This window comes from Chiloscyllium plagiosum, chromosome 4 (assembly GCF_004010195.1).
Source record: "Chiloscyllium plagiosum isolate BGI_BamShark_2017 chromosome 4, ASM401019v2, whole genome shotgun sequence".
Lineage (NCBI taxonomy): Eukaryota > Metazoa > Chordata > Chondrichthyes > Orectolobiformes > Hemiscylliidae > Chiloscyllium > Chiloscyllium plagiosum.
Window position 1 is genome coordinate 96,838,506 of NC_057713.1, and position 25,167 is coordinate 96,863,672.

Sequence of the window (25,167 nt, forward strand, 5' to 3'; positions counted from 1 at the left end):
TATTAGATGTATCATAGAACAAGGACTTGCCTACAATGTGATCTTTGGCACTAAACAAGAGAAATATCTATGAAAATACATAGATGGAACACGTACACAAAAAAATGTAAAGAACCCATTTATTACCTGCTTTAACAGTTGTAAATCTTTATATCTCTGTTTAAGTTGAGAGTACATTTGTAGAGGATATGCATGTTGACCACTAGTAATGAAACTTTACCAACCTTTATGCCTTTTTTTGGAAGGAACAATAAATTTATTTCATTTTGTTCTGCAAATATGGGTCCCATTTCATTACTATCCAGCGCATCAGAAATGCGCTTGCTTCCTATCTGTCTGTCAATCTTTTGGTATGATACAGTACCGTTTGGCCTATTGGACCTGTCTGTCTCTGTCTGTGTCTGTCTCTCTCTCTGTCTCTCTCTCTGTCTGTCTCTCTCTGCCTGTCTCTCTCTCTGCCTGTCTCTCTCTCTGCCTGTCTCTCTCTCTGCATGTCTCTCTGTCTCTCTCGCTCTCTCTCTCTGTCTGTTTCTTTCTCCATCTCTCTCTGTCTGTCTCTCTCTGCCCCTCTGTTTCTTTTTCTCGATTAGTTTTTTATGGATAGAGAAGACCAGTTCTACCAGGCTGTCCTATCTTGAACCTGAACCTGGATTTCAGGTAGTCATCTAAAATATAAATAGACTTTAGGTCCTTTTTTGATATGTCAATGAAGAACATTTAAGGACCTCTCCTGGAAATTCATTAGCTACCAATATATGGCCTCCATTCAGGATTTTGGATCCTACTGCTACCTCAGGGGTTTGTGAGAGCCTTAGCGAAAAAAAATCTTTTTCAATAAATAACCTGTGGGAATCAGCAGTATATTTCTCCCAGCTGCTCAGCATCATAACGTGCATTGTTCAGTCCATTCTCTTATATTACTTTGCTTCCATTCTGACATGTCTGAAGACTGCAGCCAGTGAAGTAGTCAGCCCAAAATTGGTCGTCATCAAGTTGGTGTACTGCCTTACATACCCATGTGGCATCTGAAGCAACATGCAAATGAAATCTGAAATAGATTTGCTATAACCTTTTTGGCTCTCTGGGCTCTGATTTGCAGTGCTTTTGTTTTGGGCCCAAAAGTCATCAGATAACATTTGGTCAAGTTTAGCACATTAAATATTCCTCAAAATCCCTTTAACAAATTTGAATTTCTAGCAAATTACTTGAAGTAAAAATTAATTTTCAATTTATTTTGTAACCATTAGAGCATTTGGAAGGAGGTTCTCTTACACATTGCAATTTGCAAGTTGCTTTATTTTAGAATTTTTAATCCTTGGCTAACTTCAGAAAGTGGATCTTAAAGTTGGGTTTTTGATATTCTGAAATTCGTACACTTTGTAGATCTATCATTGAAATATTCTTCAGTGAGAAATAACTATAGACACTGATTTAATTCATAATACTATACACAAGACAAAGCTGTCTTAAAACTTTTAACAAATGTTCTTGCACAATTTTTGATTTGAAATTGTGAAAACCAGCCTCCCTGGTTATCATTTGAACTGCTAGTGTTGCAGTGGCTTCATCGCTTGTCATTGTTGCCATTTCTTCTCTACTCACCTCCCTCGCCCCCCCAATCCAGTCAACATCAACAGTGCTTGATGGAAATGCTGCATTATGTTTGAACAAAATAAAAATTATTTTTGCGACTTATGTAAGTGAAGGTTGGTGGTCTTTGTATTATACTGCTGATAGGTTGTGTTTATACAAACAATTTTTTATTTATTTAACTATTGTTTGTAGTTATCTAGTAGGAAGTCATAATTTAATCCATTAACTGAGATTTTTCCTCATGATTGAAATATTATGCAAGATCTATTGTTTTCAATTGTAGACGCAACTTTTAGAGACTTTGGAATGGACTTGTCTGGAGGGATGGAGCCATTTAACCCCTCCTTAAATTTGTTACCCCATTCAATTATATCATGTGTGATTTGTGATCTAACAGAATATACTGACTTCCTCCTTACTTAGATTTTTGTAACCAAATAGATTATCAATGTAATCTATTTTAAATAAATTTAGCATTTTCCAAATATCTACCACTCTTAGTGTGTTTCTTTACTTCACTCCAAAAAGATCTAGCTCTAATTTTTAGCTCTGGCCCATAGTCCTAGACTCCCCAACCAGTGGAAAAAATTTCCTTCCATCCACCTATCTGTTCCCCTTTTTAATAACATGAAAATCATGATCAAATCACCCATAACCTTCAACATTCAAAAGAATATAATGTTGTGATCCCTACTTGTAATTTAAAACTTTGAGTCCACAATTAATTCTCGTAAACGTAGTCTGCAATCCCCTCTATGTTCATCGTGATCCTTCACAAACTTTAGTGTCCATAATTGCTCTGAGTGCTTTCGATGTTGTTGGAGAAGTGTCTTGGTGGCTTTGTGTGTGAATGCAAACAAAATAAATGGAGTGTAATTCACAGGTAGTATAAATATGTTTCAATTATCAGCGTTTTACTGGAATGGGAACAACAGTCCTTAGAAACTAAGTTCTTTGCTGAAAAAATAGGTATTCACCAATCTTAAAATATCACAATGCGCTGGTAACTAGGGTCTTTCTGAAATTTGTTTTTTTCTCCCTAGTTTGCACAAATTCTGATTCTTAGATATAAGCAATAAATATGAAAATTAATGGTGAAAATCTATAATGGTTATTGATTAAGTTCATAGAGTTTTGCCAATGTATTCTGAGAAAGGGTCACCCAATCTAAAACGTTAACTCTGATTTCTCTCCACAGGTGCTGCCAGACATGCTGAGCTTTTCCAGCAAATTTGTTTTTGTACTCAAAACCAGCATTGTTTCGTATATGTTTCATAAGAAGCATCTTTCATATTTTTAATGAAGCCCACTCCCTGTCTGTGACAGTGTCAAATTTCTATATTTTCCAACTTTTTTGAACCTGTATCTCCCAGGATTCAACTTTTCCATCAGGCTTCTAACGGATTCAGCATTGTCTTTCCTCATTTGATGTCATTTGATTGGCAATCTTAAAGACTCCCTCAGGCTCCAGTAAGCTATGCAATTTGTGTACATTATCAGTATTGGAACTGAATTTAATTGTACAGTGGAAGTAATCTAGCCCTGTTTCCTAATGGTGTTCCATGTTAATCAATATGTATATGAAAGCAGATTACGCTGTTATATCACAACAACTAGGTATTCTGGCAGGCTAAATAGCAACAGATAATAGGGTAGGCTGAATGTGAAAGGGAAAACAATGTACATGGGAGGGAGTTCTTCACAGCACACTGAATAATCTTGTCCAACTGAATCTTAGAAATGTTAATAACTACAATTTTGAGCATTACTGTAACCTGTCATCAAAAACTTAGTTATTATCTATAATCTTGTAGAAGGGACTGCTAAGGTCTACATGTTCATTTTTATTGATGGATGTACAAATAGCGTCAATAATGTTTTTTCAAAAACCTATTAAACTACTGTGTTTTCTTCTCTGTAGGAACCACAGACGTGGGAAAGGCACCATCGGTTGCTTGAGTCAAAGAATTAAAGCAGAGAATCCTCAGCTGTAGTTATCTTTTCTGAGTTGCAAAATTAGTTCCATAAAGAAATATCCACGCACCACATTTTATTTCTTAGTATAATAAAGGTTTTCTAAATTTCCATAGTGCCAAAGTTTTAATAAAGAAGCAGAAATGTTTTTTGTACATTGTTTTGAAACAAATTTGTACAGTTGGGATTTTACTACATTTTTAGTGAGATGTGCCTGATCACAATTGCACATTTTTCGTGCAAGCTTTTGCATTTCCCAACATTTGGCTCAAATGTCATATAGTATCTGCCTTCCTAGGATACTAGGCAGTTTCAATAAGCTTTGAGCAATCAAATGACATTTCAGAATTAATTTAAAACAACCATTAATCAGTTTTTAAAAAATGAAAACTGATTTATTTGACTTAATTATGCATGGTACTTTTTGTATATGCTTTGGAAAACATATTTGTTCAATTTCATGTTTTGAGCTTTCGTAGATACTGACATTTACACAGACATTGTAGATATAGACAAAGTGAGCGATATGTTTCTCCCCAAATATTTTCAGAAGCCATATGCACAGTCGCTAGCATTTTTCAGTATCTTTTGCAAAAGTGATTTTGTATACTGAAATTAGGAAATTGCTGCTTCTATATATACAATACTACATTTATATAATATATAGTATTTAAATATTGTAAGCATTGAATAAGGGGGTTGCAAGCTGTGGTTTGAATAAATCAATGTCCAGTTCTAATTTTTCACGCTATTTATTGTACTTTATGGTATGAGTACAGTGAGGAGAGCATCCAAGTAGATTGGTCATGCTTTATATATATATATAAATATCTATATAGTGTTAGAAATTCACCACTATAGTTATTTGCATTTAGTTTATCTTGGCTTTTGAAAACAATTGCCATTTGTGCTTCATCCACTTCAATAATGTTTGTGTTAGATTTTTTTCCAAAACTAACAATGATACATTTACAGCACTAGGTAAGGTAAAACAGTTAACATGTGTACTTAGATTTAGATATGGTTTTTCTATTTCTGTAGAAATATTGATCTCTTTTTTAAAAAAAAAAATTGGATCATGATTACAGTATTGGCTGGTCCTGGTGAATGATGCATTTTTATAATGCTAAAGAATCATTTGCACATTTATTATATAAGTACTGGATGTTAAATTTTTGAAAGCTTGATTATTTGTTTGAACTTTGGTTGTTCAACTATACAGGCACATACAAGCCCTCAATCAAGTTAGTTTGGAGCTGCACAAGTGACTCTTCAAAGCGGTTTAGCATTATATTTACTATTTTTAATATTCACCAAGAATGCTAGTAAAGCATGAATTCTTTAAATGCATCATGATAAAATCATTGCTCTTGGTCACATTTTCATACTTAAAATATATGAACAATGTTTGAGTTTTTAAATATAGTGAAGACTTAATTTAGCACAACATTAGTGCAATTTGTACAGCTTTTCCAAACACTGTTTGAGAGATGCTGCACCAGATGTTATTTAGGGCTTGCTAGCATCACAGTTGTTAATTTGTGCAGAGTGCTAGTTGCCTAAATCGTAATGGTTTAGTATCCTATATTTTTTTAAAACTTTAATAAATGTCACTGTGGTTCTGAACAGTGAAATCTTAAGACCAAGCATTGTTGAATAGAGGCAATGTCAGAACTTTCCCTTCTAGCTGTACTCCATAAGACTGACAGAAAATGCATTTTGAAAGTTTTTACATGTCACAACTATATATTAAATCAACGTTTTAGAAACCCTCATTCGTCATTAATTGATTTTTTTTTCCTTCTAATCCAAATTTCTTGATAGGTAACCTAGTGATGTAGGTACATTTAGTTTTGACACTGCTCAAAAATCCATGTACAACTGCTCCACCAATGAGAATTAACCAACATGTAGGTGAATCAGCAAATTGCCAACATCTAATAAATAACAACTTCACTCTTTTTATTTTGGCTTATGTGCTATTTTGTTTGTTGAACCACATTGTCTGTAAGGTTCTGAGAACAATCACATCAAAAATGATCAGCAAAGATTTGGAACAAATTTTGAAAAAATCTGAATATCTGACATTATCAGCCAGCATCCATGCCATTGATAGCTTTCTAGGAAACCTAAATGTGCCGTTATCTGGGTCATTGGAGATTTTTATACAAACTTATTTAATCTGTTATTCTTGCAGCTAATGTTTTTACATTGATATCATTTAGCTGTCTACTGTCTTGATGTTTAGGTTTTATGTAGGTTTGACAAATTCTTTTCCATTGACTACAATGATTGTATTATGTGAACTTGACACATTTCAAAATAAATCTTCATTTTAAAGTGTTGTTGGATTTAGTTTTGTTTTTGCCTTCTGTTCAACTGCAACAAAGATAAAAGACTAAAAAAAACTCAAGTTGGCATTTACATGTTCCTTTACACTTACTCTTCCTTTGCATGTAGTGTATTCATTCTTTGAGGCTTGCTAAGCCATTGTCACAGAGATGTTCTACATTTAATATTGCTTGGAAAACTTGAGGTTTGAAGAATTGTGGGAAAATGGGTTTACTTCAAGATTTGTAGAAATACCTGGAGTGGTTTCTTTAAAACAGGTTGTTGGAAAGTCGATGGACAGTGAGATTTATTTTCATAAGATTTCCTTGAAATGTAAATTGATAACTGCTTGCATTTCTGTAGACCAGTGCTGGCCTGTTTTGAATAGTGATTGTTTTGGAGAAAAGAATGCAAAGAACAACAAAAACAAATTGCTGGAAAAGCTCAGCAGGTCTAACATCACCTGTGAAGAGAAATCGGATTTAATGTTTCAGGTCCAGTGACATTTCCTGAGAAGAACAAGCTGCCAAGATCATCTCTCAAGTTTCTGAAAATAAATTATTCTTTTTGCCTAATTTAGTTCAGGCTGAAATGTACTTTTTTTAGAGTGATTAAAAGGCAGGGATTAATGTGTTGGTATTGTCACTGGGCTAGTAATCATTAATGTTCTGGGGATATACGTTCAAGCCCCACCATGGTAGAGGATGCTATTTGAATTCCGGAAAATTTTCGGAAGTGATTGAAGGAACACCACAAAATTGTACCTCCTGAGCAACTTAGGTCTTTAAAATGGGCATCTAAACTAGTAATGCTGCCAAAAATATCACTGCAAACTTGTATGTGCAACTTTGTTCTTCCTTGCTGAGTGATAACTGATTAATTCTATTTGAATAGAGGTTTTTTAAAAAAAAAACTGAATTTTGAAATGGCATGATAGTATGGATCTGAAAGATGGGTTTCTGGGATCTTACGACCATTTGAAAGACAGCAACTCTTGATAATGCAGAACTCCTCCACTGGTTCTGCCAATCTCTACGTGGTGCATAAGTGAGTGGGAACTGCATAAAGCTGCAGTTACCTTCTTCTCCAGCACTTCTGGCTGGGTCTTCTGCCTTGGCTTCAAATGTCTGGGTGATCTGTCTTGTGGTTTGGCTCTGGATTGTTGGAGGTTGAGAGACGATTTACATCAATTTTAAGGACACTGCCTAATTCTAGTAAGCATTCCAATCTTCCAAAGATTTTCAGGATGCTCCGTGAATGAGTAGGTGCTGAAGTGGATAGAGTGAGTGAAGTAAACAGGTAGACTGGCAGGTGCGTTAAAAGGTAGTTAGGATTGGGTTGGAGGGAGCCTGAGGTCATGGGGGATAGTTGGGTGGGGGAAGTCAGTGGCAGTAATTGGTTAAGTTCTTTAGTGACTTGGAAGTTCGGAAAGGATTTTTTCTGTTTAAGCAACCATCTAGAATCTCGACTACTAGAGACGATTTGGACAGGTCCCAGTGAACAGGGCAATCTGTCAGAAGTTCAATCCCTGACAATCTAAAGATCTGTTGGGCGCCAGTTCAAAATTGTTTTGAGTCTCCTGGGCTTTGCAGGCCTAATAAACTTTAAGTCAAGCGGACTTGATTGAACAAGGACAAAAAAGTGTGGCGCTGGAAAACTACAGTCGGTCAGGCAGCATCCGCGGAGCAGAAGAGTCGGTGTTTCGAGCATAAACGCTTCATCAGGAATGATTGAGCTGGGGAGGGGAATTGAAGGAAGCGGAAATCTGGTACTGCTCTGCTGCGAGGGAACCGGTTCCTCGGTACATTGGGTGAGAAAGATGGAGGATTTCGGCTGCGAGTTTGATGATTCCGTCTTTGAATCGTATCGGGAAAGGAAGATGGTGTCCGGGATAAAGCTCGGAACATACAAAGCCAAACTCTGCGAGCCTCGGGTGAGAAGTTTTGAATTTAATTGGCGACCTATTGCCCCGAGCGGGAGTTCATAGGCAGTGTGCGTTGCACATATTGTCGTCCGACTGGAAACCAGATTGGAACGAGCCCTGGAGACAACTTTAAACCTTTCTGCTGTGGAGGGCTGGGGTGTTAGTTCAGTCGTGACTAGACAAACAAGCAGATACTGCAGGAACATAACTATAAACGATCTAAATTATAGCCTTCCTCAAATGCCTTCAATCTTTCTGAACTATTCTGGAGCAAATTCTAAACCTTAAGTCAATGTCAGATGTGACATCAGTGAGTAGAGGTTATAACCAAAGAACAGCCCATTTATCAATTTATTCCACACTACTCTTAAACCTTACTAGAGGCATCATTTCTGAAATTAATCAGCATAACAAGTATTCCCTGCTCCCTCCTGGGAGTTTCAGTGACTGTAATTTTAGGACTATTCATAATTTAAATTCAACATCTCTGTCCGTTAACATTCTGTTCTGCACTTCCCTTTACGCGCTGAATTCATTTGTCTATTTTGATTACCATGCGATTGTCATGTTTGTGTGCTTGTTTATTGGCTCTTTGATGTAAGCTACACTATAACGCAGTTTTCGGACTGCGAATATGCTTCTTGAATAAAACACTATTGTTGTTATTTGGCTTCCTCTAAAATGCACCCAAGTATTCACTCCAGCTACTCCCTATGGAATATTGGGATTATAGATGAGATGGTAGGTGGTTTGTAGGAGGTACAAACCTGGTTAGTCGGTCAAGGAGAGGTAGTTGTCAGTGTGAATACTTAGGGCTTGGTTCTTTAGTTACAGAAGGGTTAAGTAGGATTTCTTGTCAAAGGACCTGGAGCATTTGGAGGGTTCTGAGGAGCAGGGGAATTGTCAAATAGAAATTCAGATTATCCAGGTAATATTCTCCTGCACAAATTCTGTTTAATAGCATGCAAATTTGGCTGTTGTTAGGTTTTATTTTAATTACTAGTGCTTTTTGAAGAAATTTGACTGAAAAAAATCCATTTGATCTCATGTCTTTGAATACAATAATTTCTACTGTAGTTTGTCTAAATGAGTCATAAAACTCAAACAGTAAAACAAGAGGCCATTCAGTCCATCATGTGTGTGCTAGCTATTGAAGAAGCTTGACAATTACTTCTATTCCCCTGCACTTTCCACCACAGTTTGGCAAATATTTCCTTTGAAATATTTATCTCATTCTCTTTCTAAAGTTATTCTTGAATTTGCTTTCACTGCCCTTTCAAGTGGCACATTTCAGATCTTAACAACTTGCTGCACAAAGAAAGAATGGTTCATTTGTCAACTACCATTTTAACATAAAAATTGCCCTTTTATAAAACACAACTTGGAACTCTGGTATTGTTTCCTAATATAGGTATCATACTTAAAGAGGACCTTGGAGTGGGTAAACAGGACATTTGTTTTAGCATAGTTAACAGAGATGCAAGACATACAGACATACAACATGAAAACAAACCCTTTGGTCCAACCTGTCCATGTTGACTAGATATCCTAAAATAAACTAGTCCGATTTGCCAGCTTTTGGCCCACGTCCCTCTAAACCCTTCCTATTCATATACCCATCCAGATGCCTTTTAAATGTTGTAATTGTACCAGCCTCCATTACTTCCTCTGGCCGCTCATTCCATACACGCACCACCCTCTGCATGAAAAAGTTGCTCCATATGCCCTTTTAAATCTTTCCCATCTCGCCTTAAAACTACACCCTCTAATTCTGGATTCCTCCACCCCAAGGGAAAAAAACCTTGTCTATTTATGCTACCCATGCCCCTTATGATTTTATAAACCTCTATAAGGTCACTCCTCAGCCTCCAACGTTCCAGGGAAAACGGCATCCAACTTATTCAGCCACTCCCTATAGCTCAAACCCTCCAAACCTGGCAATATCCTTGTAAATGTATTCTGAACCCTTTCAAGTTTCGCATCATCTAAAAATAAAAAATGTCTTCCTGAAAGAAGAAAACCGATTTTCCTTAGTTGCTCCTGTTAAACATTCTTAATAATTTGGGAATGCCTGCTTTAAATCTTCCATTAAATTATTCTGGTCTAAGCAGAATGATCCTAGTTTCTAATGTCTCTGAATATAATTGATGTCTAGCATCCCTCTTAAACATGCTAATAAATCTCTTCTGCACCCACTCTTAAGACCTTCCTAAAGAATGTATTTAGAATGAGACACGATATCCACCTGAGTCTCAAGCAATGTTTCTAACAGCTAATATAGCATTTGTTATGTTAAAACTATATTAATTTTTATATTCTTTGATTTTTGAAAGTTGAGTTGGCTGATGTGAAAACCTACCAGCAATGTCTATGTCACAAACTGCCATCAATTAATAACTCTGCAGTAGACTTTATTTTAGAAAAAACTCTGCTTCAGTTTCAGTGTGTATTGCCTCTGATATCTTGTAGTGGTTCTGGGGTGAAATCTGCATAGCTGATGATGTGGAGAAGCTGACTGCACTGAAGTTTCGTGGAGATCTGGCATTCAAACATCAGGATTATCAGGTATCCAAGAACCTAGAAAGTTTGCCTTAACCAAGGAAAGTTCAGTAACCTGTAATACTACTATTTTTTTTCAAAGGCCAATTTCAACTTTAGAACAGTGGAGTGCTGAAATGTTGGAAGTACACCGTCATCTCACTACCATTATTGGGATGGCTGTGGTGCATTACATAGAACATTGTCAACAAAGTTTTAATTGTGGGGCACAGTGCACACTTGTTTCTAGGGGATATGTAGATTTTTGTTGAAGATGGATTTTGGCTGTGACAGCTTTTAATAACAGTTGCATTGAAAATTGTAAACAACGACTTGATCACAAGATACTGTAAAATGCGTATTTTACTGCACCTTTTCTTTCCCAGAAAGCATTGTGTGAATACTCCAGTAGCCTGGCACTTGTTCCAGAATCAAATATTGCTCTCAGAAGAGATCTACAGGAGGCCCGAGCTCGATGCCTTTGCTTTCTTGGCAGATCTGATGATGCCTTGGATATAGCACAAACATTGGTTGGTCTTAACATCATTTTAAATTTCGCAGTGTTATGAAGTAGTGTTTGTAATCAAAAATACAGGGTTTGTATCACAAAACACTGAAATATCAACTGCAATTCAGTAGGTAACATTTCTCACCTTTGAGTCAGAAGATCTGGGTTTCATGTTCCACGATAAGACTTGAGCATATAATCCAAGCTGACACTCAGACTGATGCATTGTTCTCAGCTTCACCTTTTGGAGTTGTTAGACCAAAGCCCCTTCTACCCCCTCAGGTGAATGTCAAATATCCCGTGGAAGCCAAAATAAAACAAAAAACTGAGGATGATGAAAATCAGAAGCAAGAACAGAAATGTCTGAGAAAATGCAGCAGGTGTAGCAGCATCTGGGGAGAGAATATAGAGTTAAAGTTTCGGTCTAGGGACCTTCTTCAGAACCCTACTTTGTCTGCACATGCTGCCAGACCAGTTGAGTTTTTTTCAACAATTTCTGTTTTTGTATCCCATGGATACAGGAAGAGCAGGGCAATCTTTGGTGTCCAAGCCAACATTTAACTCTCAACCAGCATGACTGTACCAAATTTATCTGGTCAGTATCATGTTGCTTTTTGTGCAACCTTGAATTCCATTTCCTCCATTACAACAATAAACTCAGTGGATTGTAAATGCAGTTAAGCAAAATGTGTGATAATTGTGTAATAAAAAAGAAACTTGCCTAGCTATGGGAAAGCAGTGGGATTGTGACTAATTGGATAGCTCTTCTACAGAGTGTTGGCATGGCACAGTAGGCTAAATGGCATATTGCATACAAGATAAATGCTAATGTAATGCAACATTAAGCCACTTGCGGTTTTTATATATATTAATAACTTAGATATTTTCTTCATTCTAATCTGTTGCTATTTTTACTCTGTCTACTAGAGATCTGAGATAACCAACACAGACCATCTCACTACAGTTCTTAACCTGGATATTCTCATCTATCATAATGCTGGAAACCTGTCTGAAGAGCTCAGCTGTTTACAACAGTTAATTTCCGTGCACACACTCAATCCATGGTACTGGAAGAAGCTAGCTGAGTGTTACCTTGGTCATGCTCAAGTCTTACTGTCTGCGACAATGTCAGTTGTCCCAGTCTGTAAGGAAGGATATTGCCTTAAAATATTAGAAAAATCAACTATAGAAACAGCAACATCTAAAACCAAAGCTGACTGTGCACAAGCTGAACCATTAAGCAAAAATCCTTGCGTGCAAGTGAATTGTGAAAGGCGAATAAACTTCATCAGGAATGCATTCAAGGTGGAAAACTCTGGCCTAACGTCTACAAGAAATTTAAAGCAGTCATGTGGAGGAGACAATGTAGTATCTGTTTATTCAGTTGTTGGTGATAGCACTGAAGTCGATTCCAAAAGAGGGCAGCAGTTGAAGGATCTGTGGCTGTTCGCATGTTCCTCCTTTGTACGAGCGAGGTAAATATGTAACAGACGAATGAGCTAAAAGAAAATAACGGTGAATGAAAAATTGAAAAATGAAAAAGAAAAGCAGGAAACGAATGTCAAATATTTCAATTTGGAGAAAGTGAGGACTACAGATGCTGGAGATCAGAGCTTAAAAATGTGTTGCTGGAAAAGCGCAGTAGGTCAGGCAGCATCCAAGGAGCAGGAGAATCAATGTTTTGGGCATAAGCCCTTCTTCAGGGCTTATTTTTCAAATATTTCAATTTGACTGTTTAGATAAAATTGTCCTCTTTCTGGCTCAGTTTGACTGCTTTGGATTAATAATTATCTTGTTATTAGTAAATGTAGATTCTGGAAAGGTTCCACTCGGAAAATAACTAATATGACTCTTTTATTCAAGGAAGGAGGAAGGTAGAAAGAGTGAAATTTTAGACCCATTAGCGTGTCATATATGAGGGAAATGTTGGAATCAATCATTGAGATTATAACTGGGCAGTTTGAAAAACTCAGTAATCAGGAAAAGTCAGCATGATTTTGTGAAATGGCAGTCATGTCCAACTAATTTATTTAAATTCTTTGAAGGAGCAAGGTGCTGTTAATAAAATGAAGCGTGTTGATCTATTGTACTTGGGTTTCCAAAAGCATTTGACAAGGTCCAACAAAGATCTTACACCATAAATTAAGAGCTCAGGGTGCAGGGCTAACTTATTAGCAAAGAGTGAAAATTGGCTCGCTGGCAGAAAACAAAGTATTTGTGGACAGTCTTTTTCAAATTGGCAGAATATGATGAGTAGAGTCCTCCAGGTGTACATGCTGACTGTCAACTTTTTTCAATTTATGTTGATGACTTACATGAGGGATTTTTGATTTAATTTGATTTATTATTGTCACAATGAAAAGTATTATTTAGCGTAATATGCAGACAAATCATGCCTTACATTAATATTTAAGGGTAATAGAATGCAGAGTAAGGTGTGACAGCTGTAGAGAAGGTTCAAAGAAAAACCATCCCTAATATATGAGAGGTCTGATAACATTGGGAAAGAAGCTATTCTTGAACCTGTTGGTACATGTTTTTAAACTTTTGTATCCCCTGCCCAGTAGAAGAGGATGGCAGAGAGTATAACCAGGGTTGGCGGAGTTTTTGATTATGTTGGCTGCTTACTTGAGGCAGCAGGAAGTATAGTGTCAAAATCATCGTGGCTGAAGTTACCAGCGTAGGTAGGAAAATATGTTGTAAAGATTTCCCTGATTATAGATAGGTTAAGTGAGTGGGCAGACATTTGGCAGATAGAGTATTAAGTATGAAAATGTGTAGTTCTTCATGGACGACACAGTGGCTCAGTGGTTGTCAGGACCACTGTTTCACAGTGCCAGGGACTCTGGTTTAATTCCAGTCTCGGGCAATTTGTTAAGGTTGCATATTCTCCCCTGACTGGATTTCCTCTGAGTGCTCCGGTTTCTGCCACGGTCCACTGATGTGCAGGTTAGGTTGGTTGGCCATGCTAAATCGCCCATAGGTCCAAGAATGTGCAAATTAGGTGGATTAGCCATGGAAAATGCAGGGTAACAGGCTTGAAGGTAGGTCTGGATGAAAATTAGGGATCACCTTTTCTGCTTTTAGGACAGAAATGGGGAAATTGTTTTCTCACAGCTCTGTCTGCCTCTGGTGGTGGGGTCTTTGAGCATTTTTAATTCAAAAGTAAGTAGATTTTTGTAGTGCAAAGGAATCAAAGATCAGACATTATGGAGGGTTTGCAGGGCCGGAGGAGATTAAGTGATAAGGATGGGCAAAGCCGTGAGAAGTTTTAAAAGGAGGATATAAATATTAAAATCAAGACATTATTTGACTTAGAGTAAATAGGTCAGTGAGCATAGTCAACAGGAAATCAGGACATTAAAAAGCAGCATTTAGGATAACCTCAGGTTTGCAAAGCAAAGCATGTAGGAGACTGGTTAAGGCTGTGTTGGAATAGTCGAGAAGTAGTGAAGGCAGTAGTGAAGGTTTCAGTAGCTGATAAACTGAGGAGATGGGCAGTATTGTGGAGATGGAAACAGGTGATCATAGCAATGGCACAGAAATATGGTTGGAAGCTCACCTTGATCCAAAGGACAGCAAGGGTGGAAAACAGTTTGCATCAGTCTGAGCACAATTGCCATGAGGGAAAGGAATGGATTCAGTAGCTAAGGATTAAAGATTATAATAGGGGTCCAAAGACAAAACCAAATTTTAGCCATTCTGAGATGAGTTCTCTCTGGTACCAATGAGGTTGAACTGTGAATTTTATGTGTTATCAACTACATGCTGCAGTTTGCTTTAGAATATGAAAAATTAACCAGTGAAACCCATCTGTGTGCAGACTTCTGTTGCAGATGGTGAAGGCACAACAGGCCTCCTTCGTCTTAGAGAGGAACCTAACTGTCCAACAGGAGATCAAGCAGGAACTTGGCAATCTGGAGTTGAGTGAAGAGGCGCTGAATGCAATAAGTAAGGTAGCTTGATGTTTTATATTTCTATAAACAGTGTAAGTAAGTTGTGTAAATTTCTATGTCCTGTGTTTGGACACATCATGAGACTTGGGATTCCTATTCATTAACCACAGATGCCAAAACTAAAAGCTGGCATTTTCTCTCTAAACCTCTCGCCCCCCCAGATGCTTTTTAAAACCGACCTTTGACGAAAGATTTGATCACTTTTGATCAAACATCTCTTGTTATGGCCTCGGTGTCTGATAATCACACTTATGAAAGATCTGGGAACAACATAACACATTACAAATTTACGACATTAAAGTATAATGTATAACTTGTATAAATGCAAGTTGTTGAGCTGTACTTTCTTAAAAACAGGTCAACAAATTCAGTGTAATATCCGTTGTTAAAATGGTTTAGTGAAAAAATTTATTTCCAGATCAGTGCTTTGAGACGCTCAAGATCAAATCCCAAGGACAGATTTATACAGGCACCATGGTAGATTGCATTTAAGTGTTGAGACTAGGATACAGCATTAAATAAAGAAATTGTTCAATGTTGTAATATGAAAATAATAGGCTTGGTTTTCTGGAGCAAAATTCATCTTCATCCAAACCCATTTTGTGCAAAGGTTAACTTCATCTGGTGCTACATTGAAGAAGATACTGTAATTATGATAATAAATACTGAACAGTTCAACAAAGCTTTTGTAGAGAGTACAAAAACAAATTAGTGATGGCAAACGTTTCTAAAACACTGGCCAGCACGGACTTGGAGTGACTAGAGAAGTTAGGGTTACGCTCTGCAAAGCAGAAAAAGCTAAAACGTGATCTAATTGGGCTGTTCAAAATTGAATGGTGCTTTGATATAGTAGATGGTGAAAAACTATTTCCTGTCATGATGGAGCAGTAACCAGGGTCACCAGAATAAGAGAATTGGCAAAGTAAGCTGGAGGGAGATGAGAATTTTTTTAATATAATGTGTTTTGTCATCTAAAGTGCACTGCCTGAAAGGTTAGTAAAAGCAAATGCAATAGTAATATTTGGAAGGGAATTAGATAAGGTTTGAAGAAGAAAACAAACCTGCAAGGTTACAGGGAAAGAGCAAAGGGAGTGGAACTAATTGGAAAGCTCTTTGAAAGTGTCAGCATAGGCATGATGCACTGAATGGATTCCTGCCTTGTCAGGTTCTTTAAAACTGTAATGTTCTTAATTAGATAAGCATTTCTGATGTTTTATTGTGTATTTGTTGCTGAATAACATATATTGATAGGATAGTGAAGAAGGTGTTTGGTATGCTTTCCTTTATTGGTCAGAGTATTGAGTACAGGAGTTGGGAGGTCATGTTGCGGCTTAACAGGACATTGGTTAGGCCACTGTTGGAATATTACATGCAATTCTGGTCTCCTTCCTATCGGAAAGATGTTGTGACACTTGAAAGGGTTCAGATAAGATTTACAGGGATGTTGTCAAGGTTGGAGGATTTGAGCTTTCGGGAGAGGCTGAACAGGCTGAGGCTGTTTTCCCTGGAGCGTCGGGAGGATGAGGGGTGACCTTATAGAGGTTTACAAAATTATAGGGGCATAGATAGGATAAATAGACAAAGTCTTTTCCCTGGGGTGGGGGAGTCCAGAACTAGAGGGCATAGGTTTAGGGTGAGAGGGGAAAGATATAAAAGAGACCTAAGGGGCAACTTTTTCATGCAGAGGGTGGTACGTGTAGGATGGGTATATGAATAGGAAGGGTTTGGAGGGATATGGGCCAGGTGCTGGCAGGTGGGACTAGATTGGGTTGGGATATCTGGTCAGCATGGACAGGTTGGACTGAAGGGTCTGTTTCCATGCTGTACATCTCTATGACTCTATTAGATGTTGATTTAGTTATACTACTATTGTGTTGAAAGACAGTAAATAGTAATAGGAGATCTGCATTAGCTGTGGACCCAAATGTTCATGTTTTTAATGGTTGTGGTGGGGTTTTAAAGTCTGCTTTAATCCAGTAGTTTTAGTTGATTCCATACCAATCCTAGAATAGTACACGGGATAATCTTTTAATTGATTGATAAACTGTTAAAACTTTCTAGTTTTGAGTTGAGGTTGCAAAGATGTGGAATATGTTACTTATGCATATTGACTACAAACTTGCCTCACCGACAGGTGGAGGAATGAGCTCAAAACTGTAACCATCTGAGGGTGTGTCACAGTATTTGAGTGCCTCTCTGAGACTCACTGGAATGTGATTTTGTCTTTGCGTGAACCTTTTTTTCTCCCTGGTGAAAATACTTGACAGGTTTAAGTTTTCGGTCACATCTTTATGACCAGCTCTGATCAAATATTGTCAAGCAAGTGTGACTGGCCCCAAGGAATCATGTGACCGTCTGTCAGTTAATTTATTCAAGTACTAAATTATATGACAGCATGTTCATCGAGTGTGTGGTGTTGGAAAAGCCCAGCAGGTCAGGCAGCAGGAGAGTCGACGTTTTGGGCAAAAGCCCTTCATCAGGAATTAGGTTAGCCTCGTGGTAATGTTACTGGGCGAGCAATTTAGAGGCTTTGCTGAATAATTCAGAAAACAAAGCCTTTAACTCCTGCTAATTTGAATTCTTAAAAAAAAAAATTCTAACTAACCATGATGATTCACAAAGAAACTTACAATGCTTACCCATGTGGACTCAGAGAAACCAGGGAGAGTTAGCAAGTGTTGATCTTGCCATTACACCACATCCTGAGAATGAAGATAGCACAGAGTCGTAGAGATATACAGCATGGAAACAGGTCATTCAGTCTAACTCGTCCATGCCGACCACATATCCTATCCTAATCTCTAGTCCCATTTGCCCATATCCCTCTAACACCTTCCTATTCATATACCCATCCAGATATAAATGTTGTAATTGTGCCAGCCTCCACCACTTCTTCCTCTAGCAGCTCATTCCATGCACGCACTACCCTCTGTGTGAAATAAATTGCCACTTAGGTCCCTTTTAATTTTTTTCCCCTTACCCCTAAACCCATGCCCTCTAGTTCTGAACTCCCCCAACCTAGGGAAAAGACTTTGTCTATTTACCCTATCCGTGCCCCTCATGATTTTATAAGCCTCTATAAGGTCACCCCTCAGCCTCTGACGTTCCAGGGAAAACAGCCCCAGCCTATTCACCTCACTCAGCCTAATCTAAGTAAAGTTCTTGGAGCCAGGTAAATCATAAAAACTCCCTTACGTATGACCAAATGTTTTACAGTGGCTCATGGTTTGCCCACCATTTGAAAAGATTGCAAATGTTTTGTAGATTTTTGCACAACTTTGAACTTCAGCTTGGCTCAGCTCATGATTGACTTGGCACTAGGTCAGATGATTCATGTGCATCTTGCTCTCTCACTCATCCATTTACCTTTGACATTCTATGACATTACTAAAACTGAATCTCCCACTATCAACATTCTGGGGGTTAACAATAATCAGAAACTGAACTGGACCATAAACTGTAATTAGCGCAGGTCAGAAGCTCATAATTCTGCAGCAAGTAACTCATGTCCTAACTCCTCAAAGCCTGTCCACCATCCACAAGGCACAAATTGGAGTGTAATGGAATCCTAATAGACAAAGCAGCCTGCTTGATTGGCAACACATCTGCCATCTTTTACATTTGCTTCCTCTGCCACTTCCTCTGCAGCAGTGTGTACTATCTACAAAATATGCTGCAGAAACTCACCTTCGATAACACCTTCCAAATCCATAACATCTACCACCTAGAATGATAAAGGCAGCAAATGCACATTGACATCACCATGTCAAGTTCCCCTCCAATCCACACACCATTCTGACTTGAAATGATATCACTGTTCCTTCACTGATACTAATCAAAATCATAGAAATCTTTTCCTAATAGCAGTATAATATCCCTACATCCTAAGGACTGCAGTGGTTAAAGAAGAGAGCTCACTCCTGACTACCTCCTCAAATGTAATAAAGAATGGTCAATAAATGCTGGTCAAGTAAGTGAAGCCTAAATCCTATGAATGAAAAGACAAGTACAGGCAATTGACTGAGATTAACATTTCCATGCTGTACTGAGGGTTTGCTGCTCTGTCAGAAATGCTGTTCTTTGGTTGATTTTTCTAGACATATGTTAAGATCTATTTCAAAGTAGTGTTTTCTTCCTCCCTGTCCTGATATCATCAGACTAACCATTTTATTTGTTGCTTGTGGGCAATTGCAGCATACAATATTTATTGAGATAATGAGTCTTTGCTATTGAAAGTGAGTCATAGTACATGAAGTCTTTGCGATGTTTCTGCGGGATGTAAAGAGATGTTAGATGAATTCAAATCCATCTTTGTGGTATTTTCTACAAAACTAATGTTTCTCTTGTTTAATTATATTTTATGTCAAATCCATTGGGAGATCGTATTAATTCTAAAGGATAGAATAGTCAAGACATGTAGTGCACATTTGGTGTGGTTTCTTTGTGTTGGATAGTTTAAAGCTCAGGCTGGAGAACAGAATGTACAATTCCTTTCAGACCATATCAAACTGTCATGGCCTCAAAACATATGTATGTAATTTGATCTAATATGCACCAGGGAATTTGGATATGAGCCCAGTGTATTAGCAAACAGTATAGTGCAGTTTAGCAAAGCTTCAAGTTTGTCCTGTGCAAGAGATAGGAACTTTTTTGGCCTGTTCTCTAAATAAAAGAGTTTACTCTGTACTTCAATTACAGTAGCTCCATTTTTATGCATGGGATGTAAACATTCATGAGAAAAATTCCAGGGATGAGGAGCCTCAGTTGTGAAAGTAGATTTGAGAAGTTAGGAATGTTTTCTGTATAGAAAAGAAGATTGAGTTGAGATTGAGAGGAAAATTGGTAGAGGTATTCAAAATAATGAGGGATCTAGATAGAATAGATAGGGAGAAACTGTTCCCACTTGTAAAAGGATTGAGAATGTGAAGGCACAGATTTAAAATAATTGGCAGATGAACCAAAAGTACATTGAGAAAACCTTCAATGCCATGAGTTGTTAAGATGTTGAATGCACTGTTGGAGACTGTGCAGTGGAGACAGGTTTAAATTAAGCATTCTGTAGGGAACTAGACTGTTAACTGGAAAGGAAACATGCAGGTTCATTGTGTGAAGGCCTGGGAATTGCACTAAGTGAGTTGCTTATTCAAAGGTCTGGTGCAGATACATGGACAAATGGCCACATTTGACGATGTAACAATTCTGTGATTTAACCTTGTCAAAGGAATATCATTGTCATTTTTTAAATGCAAAACATCCTTAATTCACAACACCTTCACAAAGACCTCCTGTTGCTTCAGTGCAGTGATGATGACACAACATTTCGGTTGGGGGTCAGAGATGTAGGCAGTGAACAACACCATTGATTTACTACTGGCTTCAGGATTTGACTATCTCATCAAAAACCAGTGAGCTTCTTGCAAGACGAGAACTTGTTGCTAGAGGGCATTTTGAGAATTTTACACTTGAAATACATTAAAAATTTTAAAATTGTTGAAAACAGCTGTCCAGTTTATTTCAAAGTACAAGAAAGAGTTCAAAAACTTGCCTGAGATCTGATCAGCCTTATCTTGACAGGATCTTTTAGGACAGTTTTATAGTTGCCCTTGAAGCATTTGTCATTTGTGCCAATTTCTTTCTGCAGCTGTCAATTATATTTTATGTCAAATCCATTACACTGGGCATCATAAACTCAAGATAAGGGATCAGCCATTTAGGACTGAAATCGCTGCGGTTGTTGTAGACTGTTAGAATTCCCTACCCTGGGATGTTCAGTAAATTAAGTATATTCAAGACAGAAGTCAAGAGATTTTTGGATGCTAAGCGTTTTGATGAATGAGTTCCATGTTCCCACTAATTTGTGTATGGATATTTCACCACAAAATAATTAGCTCATGTTTTAAAATTATTCGTCTTTGTTCTGGACTTCACCCCCTGCCCCTGGCTGAAGAAGTAGTATTTTTATCAGCCCAGCTGAATCCCTTGATCATTGTAAAAGCCCAAATTAGAACATCTCAAGCCTTACAAGTAAAGGAAATGTAAATTGAGGTTATACAACCTCAAAATGAAACCTTTTAAGCTCTGGAATGACGCAGACCTCACATTGACAAAATTCCTCCGAATCTGTTTTTTTGCAACAGTGATAACTTCTGCCCATTTGCAGCAGTGATTTTTAGTTAACCCTAATCAGAGCTATAGTTTGAGAGACATGAATGTGGGAAATGTTACAGAATATACTGTTCACAGCTATATAGGAAATGTTGCAAAGGGTGATCCACAGCTGAAACCAGGTGGTAATAACATATAGTGAGTTGTTTTATTCGTTAACAGAATTACAGTGTCACCGGCTAGGCTGGCATTTATTGCCTATCCATAATTGCCTAGAGGGCAATTAAGAATCAGCCACATTGCTGTGGGTCTGGAGTCACTTTTAGACCAAGTAAGAATGGTATTTTCCTTAAAGGAAATTTGTCCTTCCCTGAAGGGTATTAGTGAGCCAGATGTGTTTTTACGAACAATCAACAATGGATTCATGGTCATCATTAGACTCTTAATTGCAGATGTTTTATTGAATTCAAATTCTACCACCTGCTGTGGTGGGATTTGAACCCAGGTCCTCAACATTACGTGGTTCTCTGGATTGATAAGCCACAATAACACCAGTAGGATGTCACCTCCCTCAAACCCTTTTCTACATTTCACGTGGTTCAGTTCTGTGGTTGGTTAGAGAGGCAACTGCTTTATTTTACACATTACATTGCTGTTAAGTATAAGAGCCAATTTGAGACAGTCCGTCCATCCAGTCCACACTGGCTGTCTGTAGTACAAACTGGTCAGTCCTATTCTTCCCCACCACCACCCCCACCCCATGCCTGTCCCACCTCCAATCACTGTCCCCTAGCCCTATAAACTTATTTCCCTCAATATTCATTCAATTTCCTTTTGAAATCCATTTCTCCACTTCTGTTCCCTCATTTCCTTCTTCATGTCCTAAGAGTAAGAAGCAATCATGTTTTAAGAGTAAGAAGCAATCTTATTAAATCATTAAAAATTCTTGATGGTAAGTGCAGGACTGATGTTTTCCCCGAGTTCAGACCAGTTGTAGAGTCTTAGAATAATGGAGGAGAAAGTGAGGACTGCAGATGCTGGAGTACCAGAGTTGAAAAATGTGATGCTGGAAAAACGCAGCAGGCCAGGCAGCATCCTCGGATGTTGCCTGGCCTGCTGTGTTTTTCCAGCACCACATTTTTCAACTCTTAGAATAATGGGTAAGACATCTATGACTGAGATAACGTGGCACTTCTTCACGCAAAAGGTGGTGAACCTTTGAAATTCTGTACTCCAAAAAGGCTGTAGAGTCTCAATCATTGACTTTTGATATCAAGAGAAAATCAACCTTGATCTAGTTGTTGTGGTTCTGTTCGCCGAGCTGGAAGTTTTTGTTGCAAATGTTTCGTCCCCTGGCTCGGCGACATCATCAGTGCTTGGGAGCCTCCTGCGAAGCGCTTCTTTGATGTTTCCTCCGGTGTTTATAGTGGTCTGTCCCTGCCGCTTCCGGTTGTCAGTTTCAGCTGTCCGCTGTAGTGGTTGGTATATTGGGTCCAGGTCGTAGTGGCAAGGCCAACAGGATCCTGGTTAACAAGGATGAACATTTTAAAATTGAGATGTTGCTGTGTGTTATTCAGTATAAGATATTGTATTATGATTCTGTTTACTAAATCACTCACAAGTGCTGTCTGCTTACAATACCACGTTTCCATTCTTTCATTCATTAAACTGTGCTTTGTTAGTACATTTTACTCTTACAAGATAAATTAAATTAAACTTTCTTTCCGAGGCTGCCAACCCATTACTGTTTCTTTCAGTTCTTATTGGCCCCATGGTGCAAGCAGTGTTTAGACATGTTCCTATGTCAAAGACGACCCCTGAATAAATGCTAATATTGTAACCTACTCAGAACAATGAATTTCTCATCATCGTGACTCCATAACTCAGTTGAAACGATGGAAAGATTATAATATTAATTACCCTTTAGTAACCATCTCTCAGGACCTGAATTGGCTGCAGGACATCAAATTGTTTCCTCCACCAGCTTATCCCTACAATCTGCTGCTTTTTATCTCTTTAAAATTTCCTTATACACTACCTATTTCTATAACACTGTACTATATATTTCTAACTTTTACTTAGGACTACCATCTTATACTAGTGTACGGATTTATACTTTTTAAACATGTATTAAATAGGGCCGCTACCCCCTTTAAGGAACTTACTTTCAAAACAGCACTTCCGTGAAACTGCGTGCATGAATGTGTAGGAACTGTCAAAAACCGGCAATAATAGATAAAATCTCATGCCCCAACTATGGGAGATCAGTTTAATACCCTGTATACTTCTGTTAGTACACGTATAATTTTTTTACTTATCTATATCATATAGGCCTAGTATTTTTACTAACATTACTAACTTTGAAGACAAAAGGCCGAATGCCTCTTAATTGTGCAAGCCGAGACCAGACAGATATTCTAATCCCATCAGTTGTAACAGCCTTCATTTAGCAAGTGCATAACTCCTGCATCCGCATGACAGATGTCATGCAAATGTATGTGTAATAGATACAACTATTGGGCCAAAGGGTCTGTTTCCACACTGTGACACCATAGTGCTAAAATTTTAGTATATGTAAAAACTGTATAAAAAAGGCTACTGTATAGCTATTTTGGATTCCATTGCCACCTCGAACTGAGCCACTGCAGACGCTCAATAAAGAGGCTGTTTTCACCACTCACTGATCTCAGTTGCTTTTGAACACGATCCCACATTCAGGGTAATTAGCAAAAAGAGCAAAAGGGAAATAAGGCACTTGTTCTAATGTACAATCGTTACGATTGGGAATGTGCTATTAGGCAGGATATGGAGAGCAGATTCAGTTGCAACTTTTATAAAGAATTTGGATAAATACTTGAAAGAAGGAAATTTGCAGAGCTATGAGGAAAGGGCTTGTGAATAGGACTAATTAGAAAGCTCTTTCAAAGAGCCATCGTGAGGACAATGAGCCATACTCCCACCTCTGTAATATGATTCTATGAAATTTATATTGTAAGTACAGTATTTTGTTTTTAATGTAAATATTAATCCTTTGTTTGCTCTCTCAGGTGATGGCGGAGGACCTGCTGCTGGACAGGTTTAAAAATGGTGCAGAGACTGAAAAGCTTGCAACACTTTCCAGTTCATCATCACTGAACTGTGTTGCCATCGAGTCAGGCTCCGACTTTGAGCAGAGGTGGTTTAAAAAGCTCCGATATGAATCCTTCTGCTGTCCCATGTGGAAGTAAAACAGGCTGAGAAGGTTAAAAATGTCGCTAAATTACATTGATCTCTGCCAAGGATTGTGAAAGTGACCTTGTGTTTATAGTGGATGATGAAGAAACTCAAGCAGAGGCCACTTGGCTGAAAGAAAACAACGCCTGCTTGCAACAGAATGGTGAAAATGCTAATCGTACATTTGACAAAACTTGACAAGCCATCTTACCTCTGCAGACTTTAGGAGTGAGTTCCATATCCCGTGTCGCTTGTATCTCGCTGGTTTCCCATACCTCTGTTTTTCCACATTGGAATCCAGTTTCTGAAATCATCTGACAGCTATGATGTGATTTTTGTAGCTGTAGAAGTTCTGATATAAGCACTATGGCTTCACAATAATGTGCAGAGAAATGTTCATATCTGTGATGTTAACTTTTATATTTAAGATATGTTGGAAGAGCATTACTCTTTCACTATTTTTATCTTCTTAAAATTTTAGTTTTATTCATATTTTTCTAACTGTAGGAAAAGTTAGTTTCTCTAAATTAAAGCTGTTTTATCATTTTCTAGTATTTCTTCATGATTTCATTTGTATCTATGTCATCTTAACATAAGTACATCAATAGATAATGTGACCATATATCCTGGTTTTTCGTTAACTGTACCAGTGTCCTGAGAGTTTCCTAAAATCATTTCAAATATTTTTGTTTTCATCTCTTTTTGTCAAATGTAAGTTCAGCCTTTGAGGAGAGAATCTTCGTGAAACTTCATCCCTATTCTTAAAGTTTAGGAATGGTGAGGCTTGGCCAGGAGTGTGTTGGAACAGCTGAGTTGTGAGGTTAAGAACTTTCAGAAATATCTTTCTGCAATCCCTTGTAGATATGATTTGCAGAATCTATGACTTAAAGAGGTTTATAAAATCATGAGAGGCATGGATAGGAGAATAGGTGAAGGTCTTTTTCTGAGGGTGGGGGATTCGAAAACTAGAGGATATAGGTTTACGGTGAGAGGGGAAAGATTGAAAAAGGACCTGAGAAATAATT

At 37.9% G+C, this 25,167-nt stretch overlaps 1 protein-coding gene and 1 long non-coding RNA gene across 2 annotated transcripts in view; both read left to right on the forward strand.

Annotated features, from left to right (window-relative positions):
• Positions 1–5,912, forward strand: part of LOC122549225 — a 17,748-nt gene extending 11,836 nt beyond the window's left edge. Inside the window, exon 2 of the long non-coding RNA XR_006311462.1 lies at positions 3,515–5,912. This is a non-coding gene — a long non-coding RNA (uncharacterized LOC122549225). The remainder of the gene's footprint in view (positions 1–3,514) is intronic.
• Positions 5,913–7,152: 1,240 nt separating this feature from the next.
• On the forward strand, positions 7,153–24,675 carry zgc:101716 (uncharacterized protein LOC492784 homolog). The gene is made up of 6 exons (XM_043688665.1): positions 7,153–7,831; positions 10,292–10,387; positions 10,747–10,890; positions 11,796–12,343; positions 14,692–14,824; positions 23,977–24,675. The coding sequence occupies exons 1-6, from the start codon at positions 7,625–7,627 to the stop codon at positions 24,154–24,156; spliced, it is 1,308 nt and encodes a 435-aa protein (XP_043544600.1). The 5' UTR covers positions 7,153–7,624; the 3' UTR covers positions 24,157–24,675.
• The last annotated feature ends 492 nt before the right edge of the window (positions 24,676–25,167 follow it).

Excerpts from the sequence above, each read along its gene's own strand:
- zgc:101716 (XM_043688665.1), top strand. The coding sequence starts at position 7,625 with ATGATTGAGCTGGGGAGGGGAATTGAAGGAAGCGGAAATCTGGTACTG. Across the intron at positions 10,891-11,795 it reads TGGATATAGCACAAACATTG|AGATCTGAGATAACCAACAC; the intron begins GTTGGTCTTAAC and ends TCTGTCTACTAG. Across the intron at positions 12,344-14,691 it reads TCCTCCTTTGTACGAGCGAG|ACTTCTGTTGCAGATGGTGA; the intron begins GTAAATATGTAA and ends ATCTGTGTGCAG.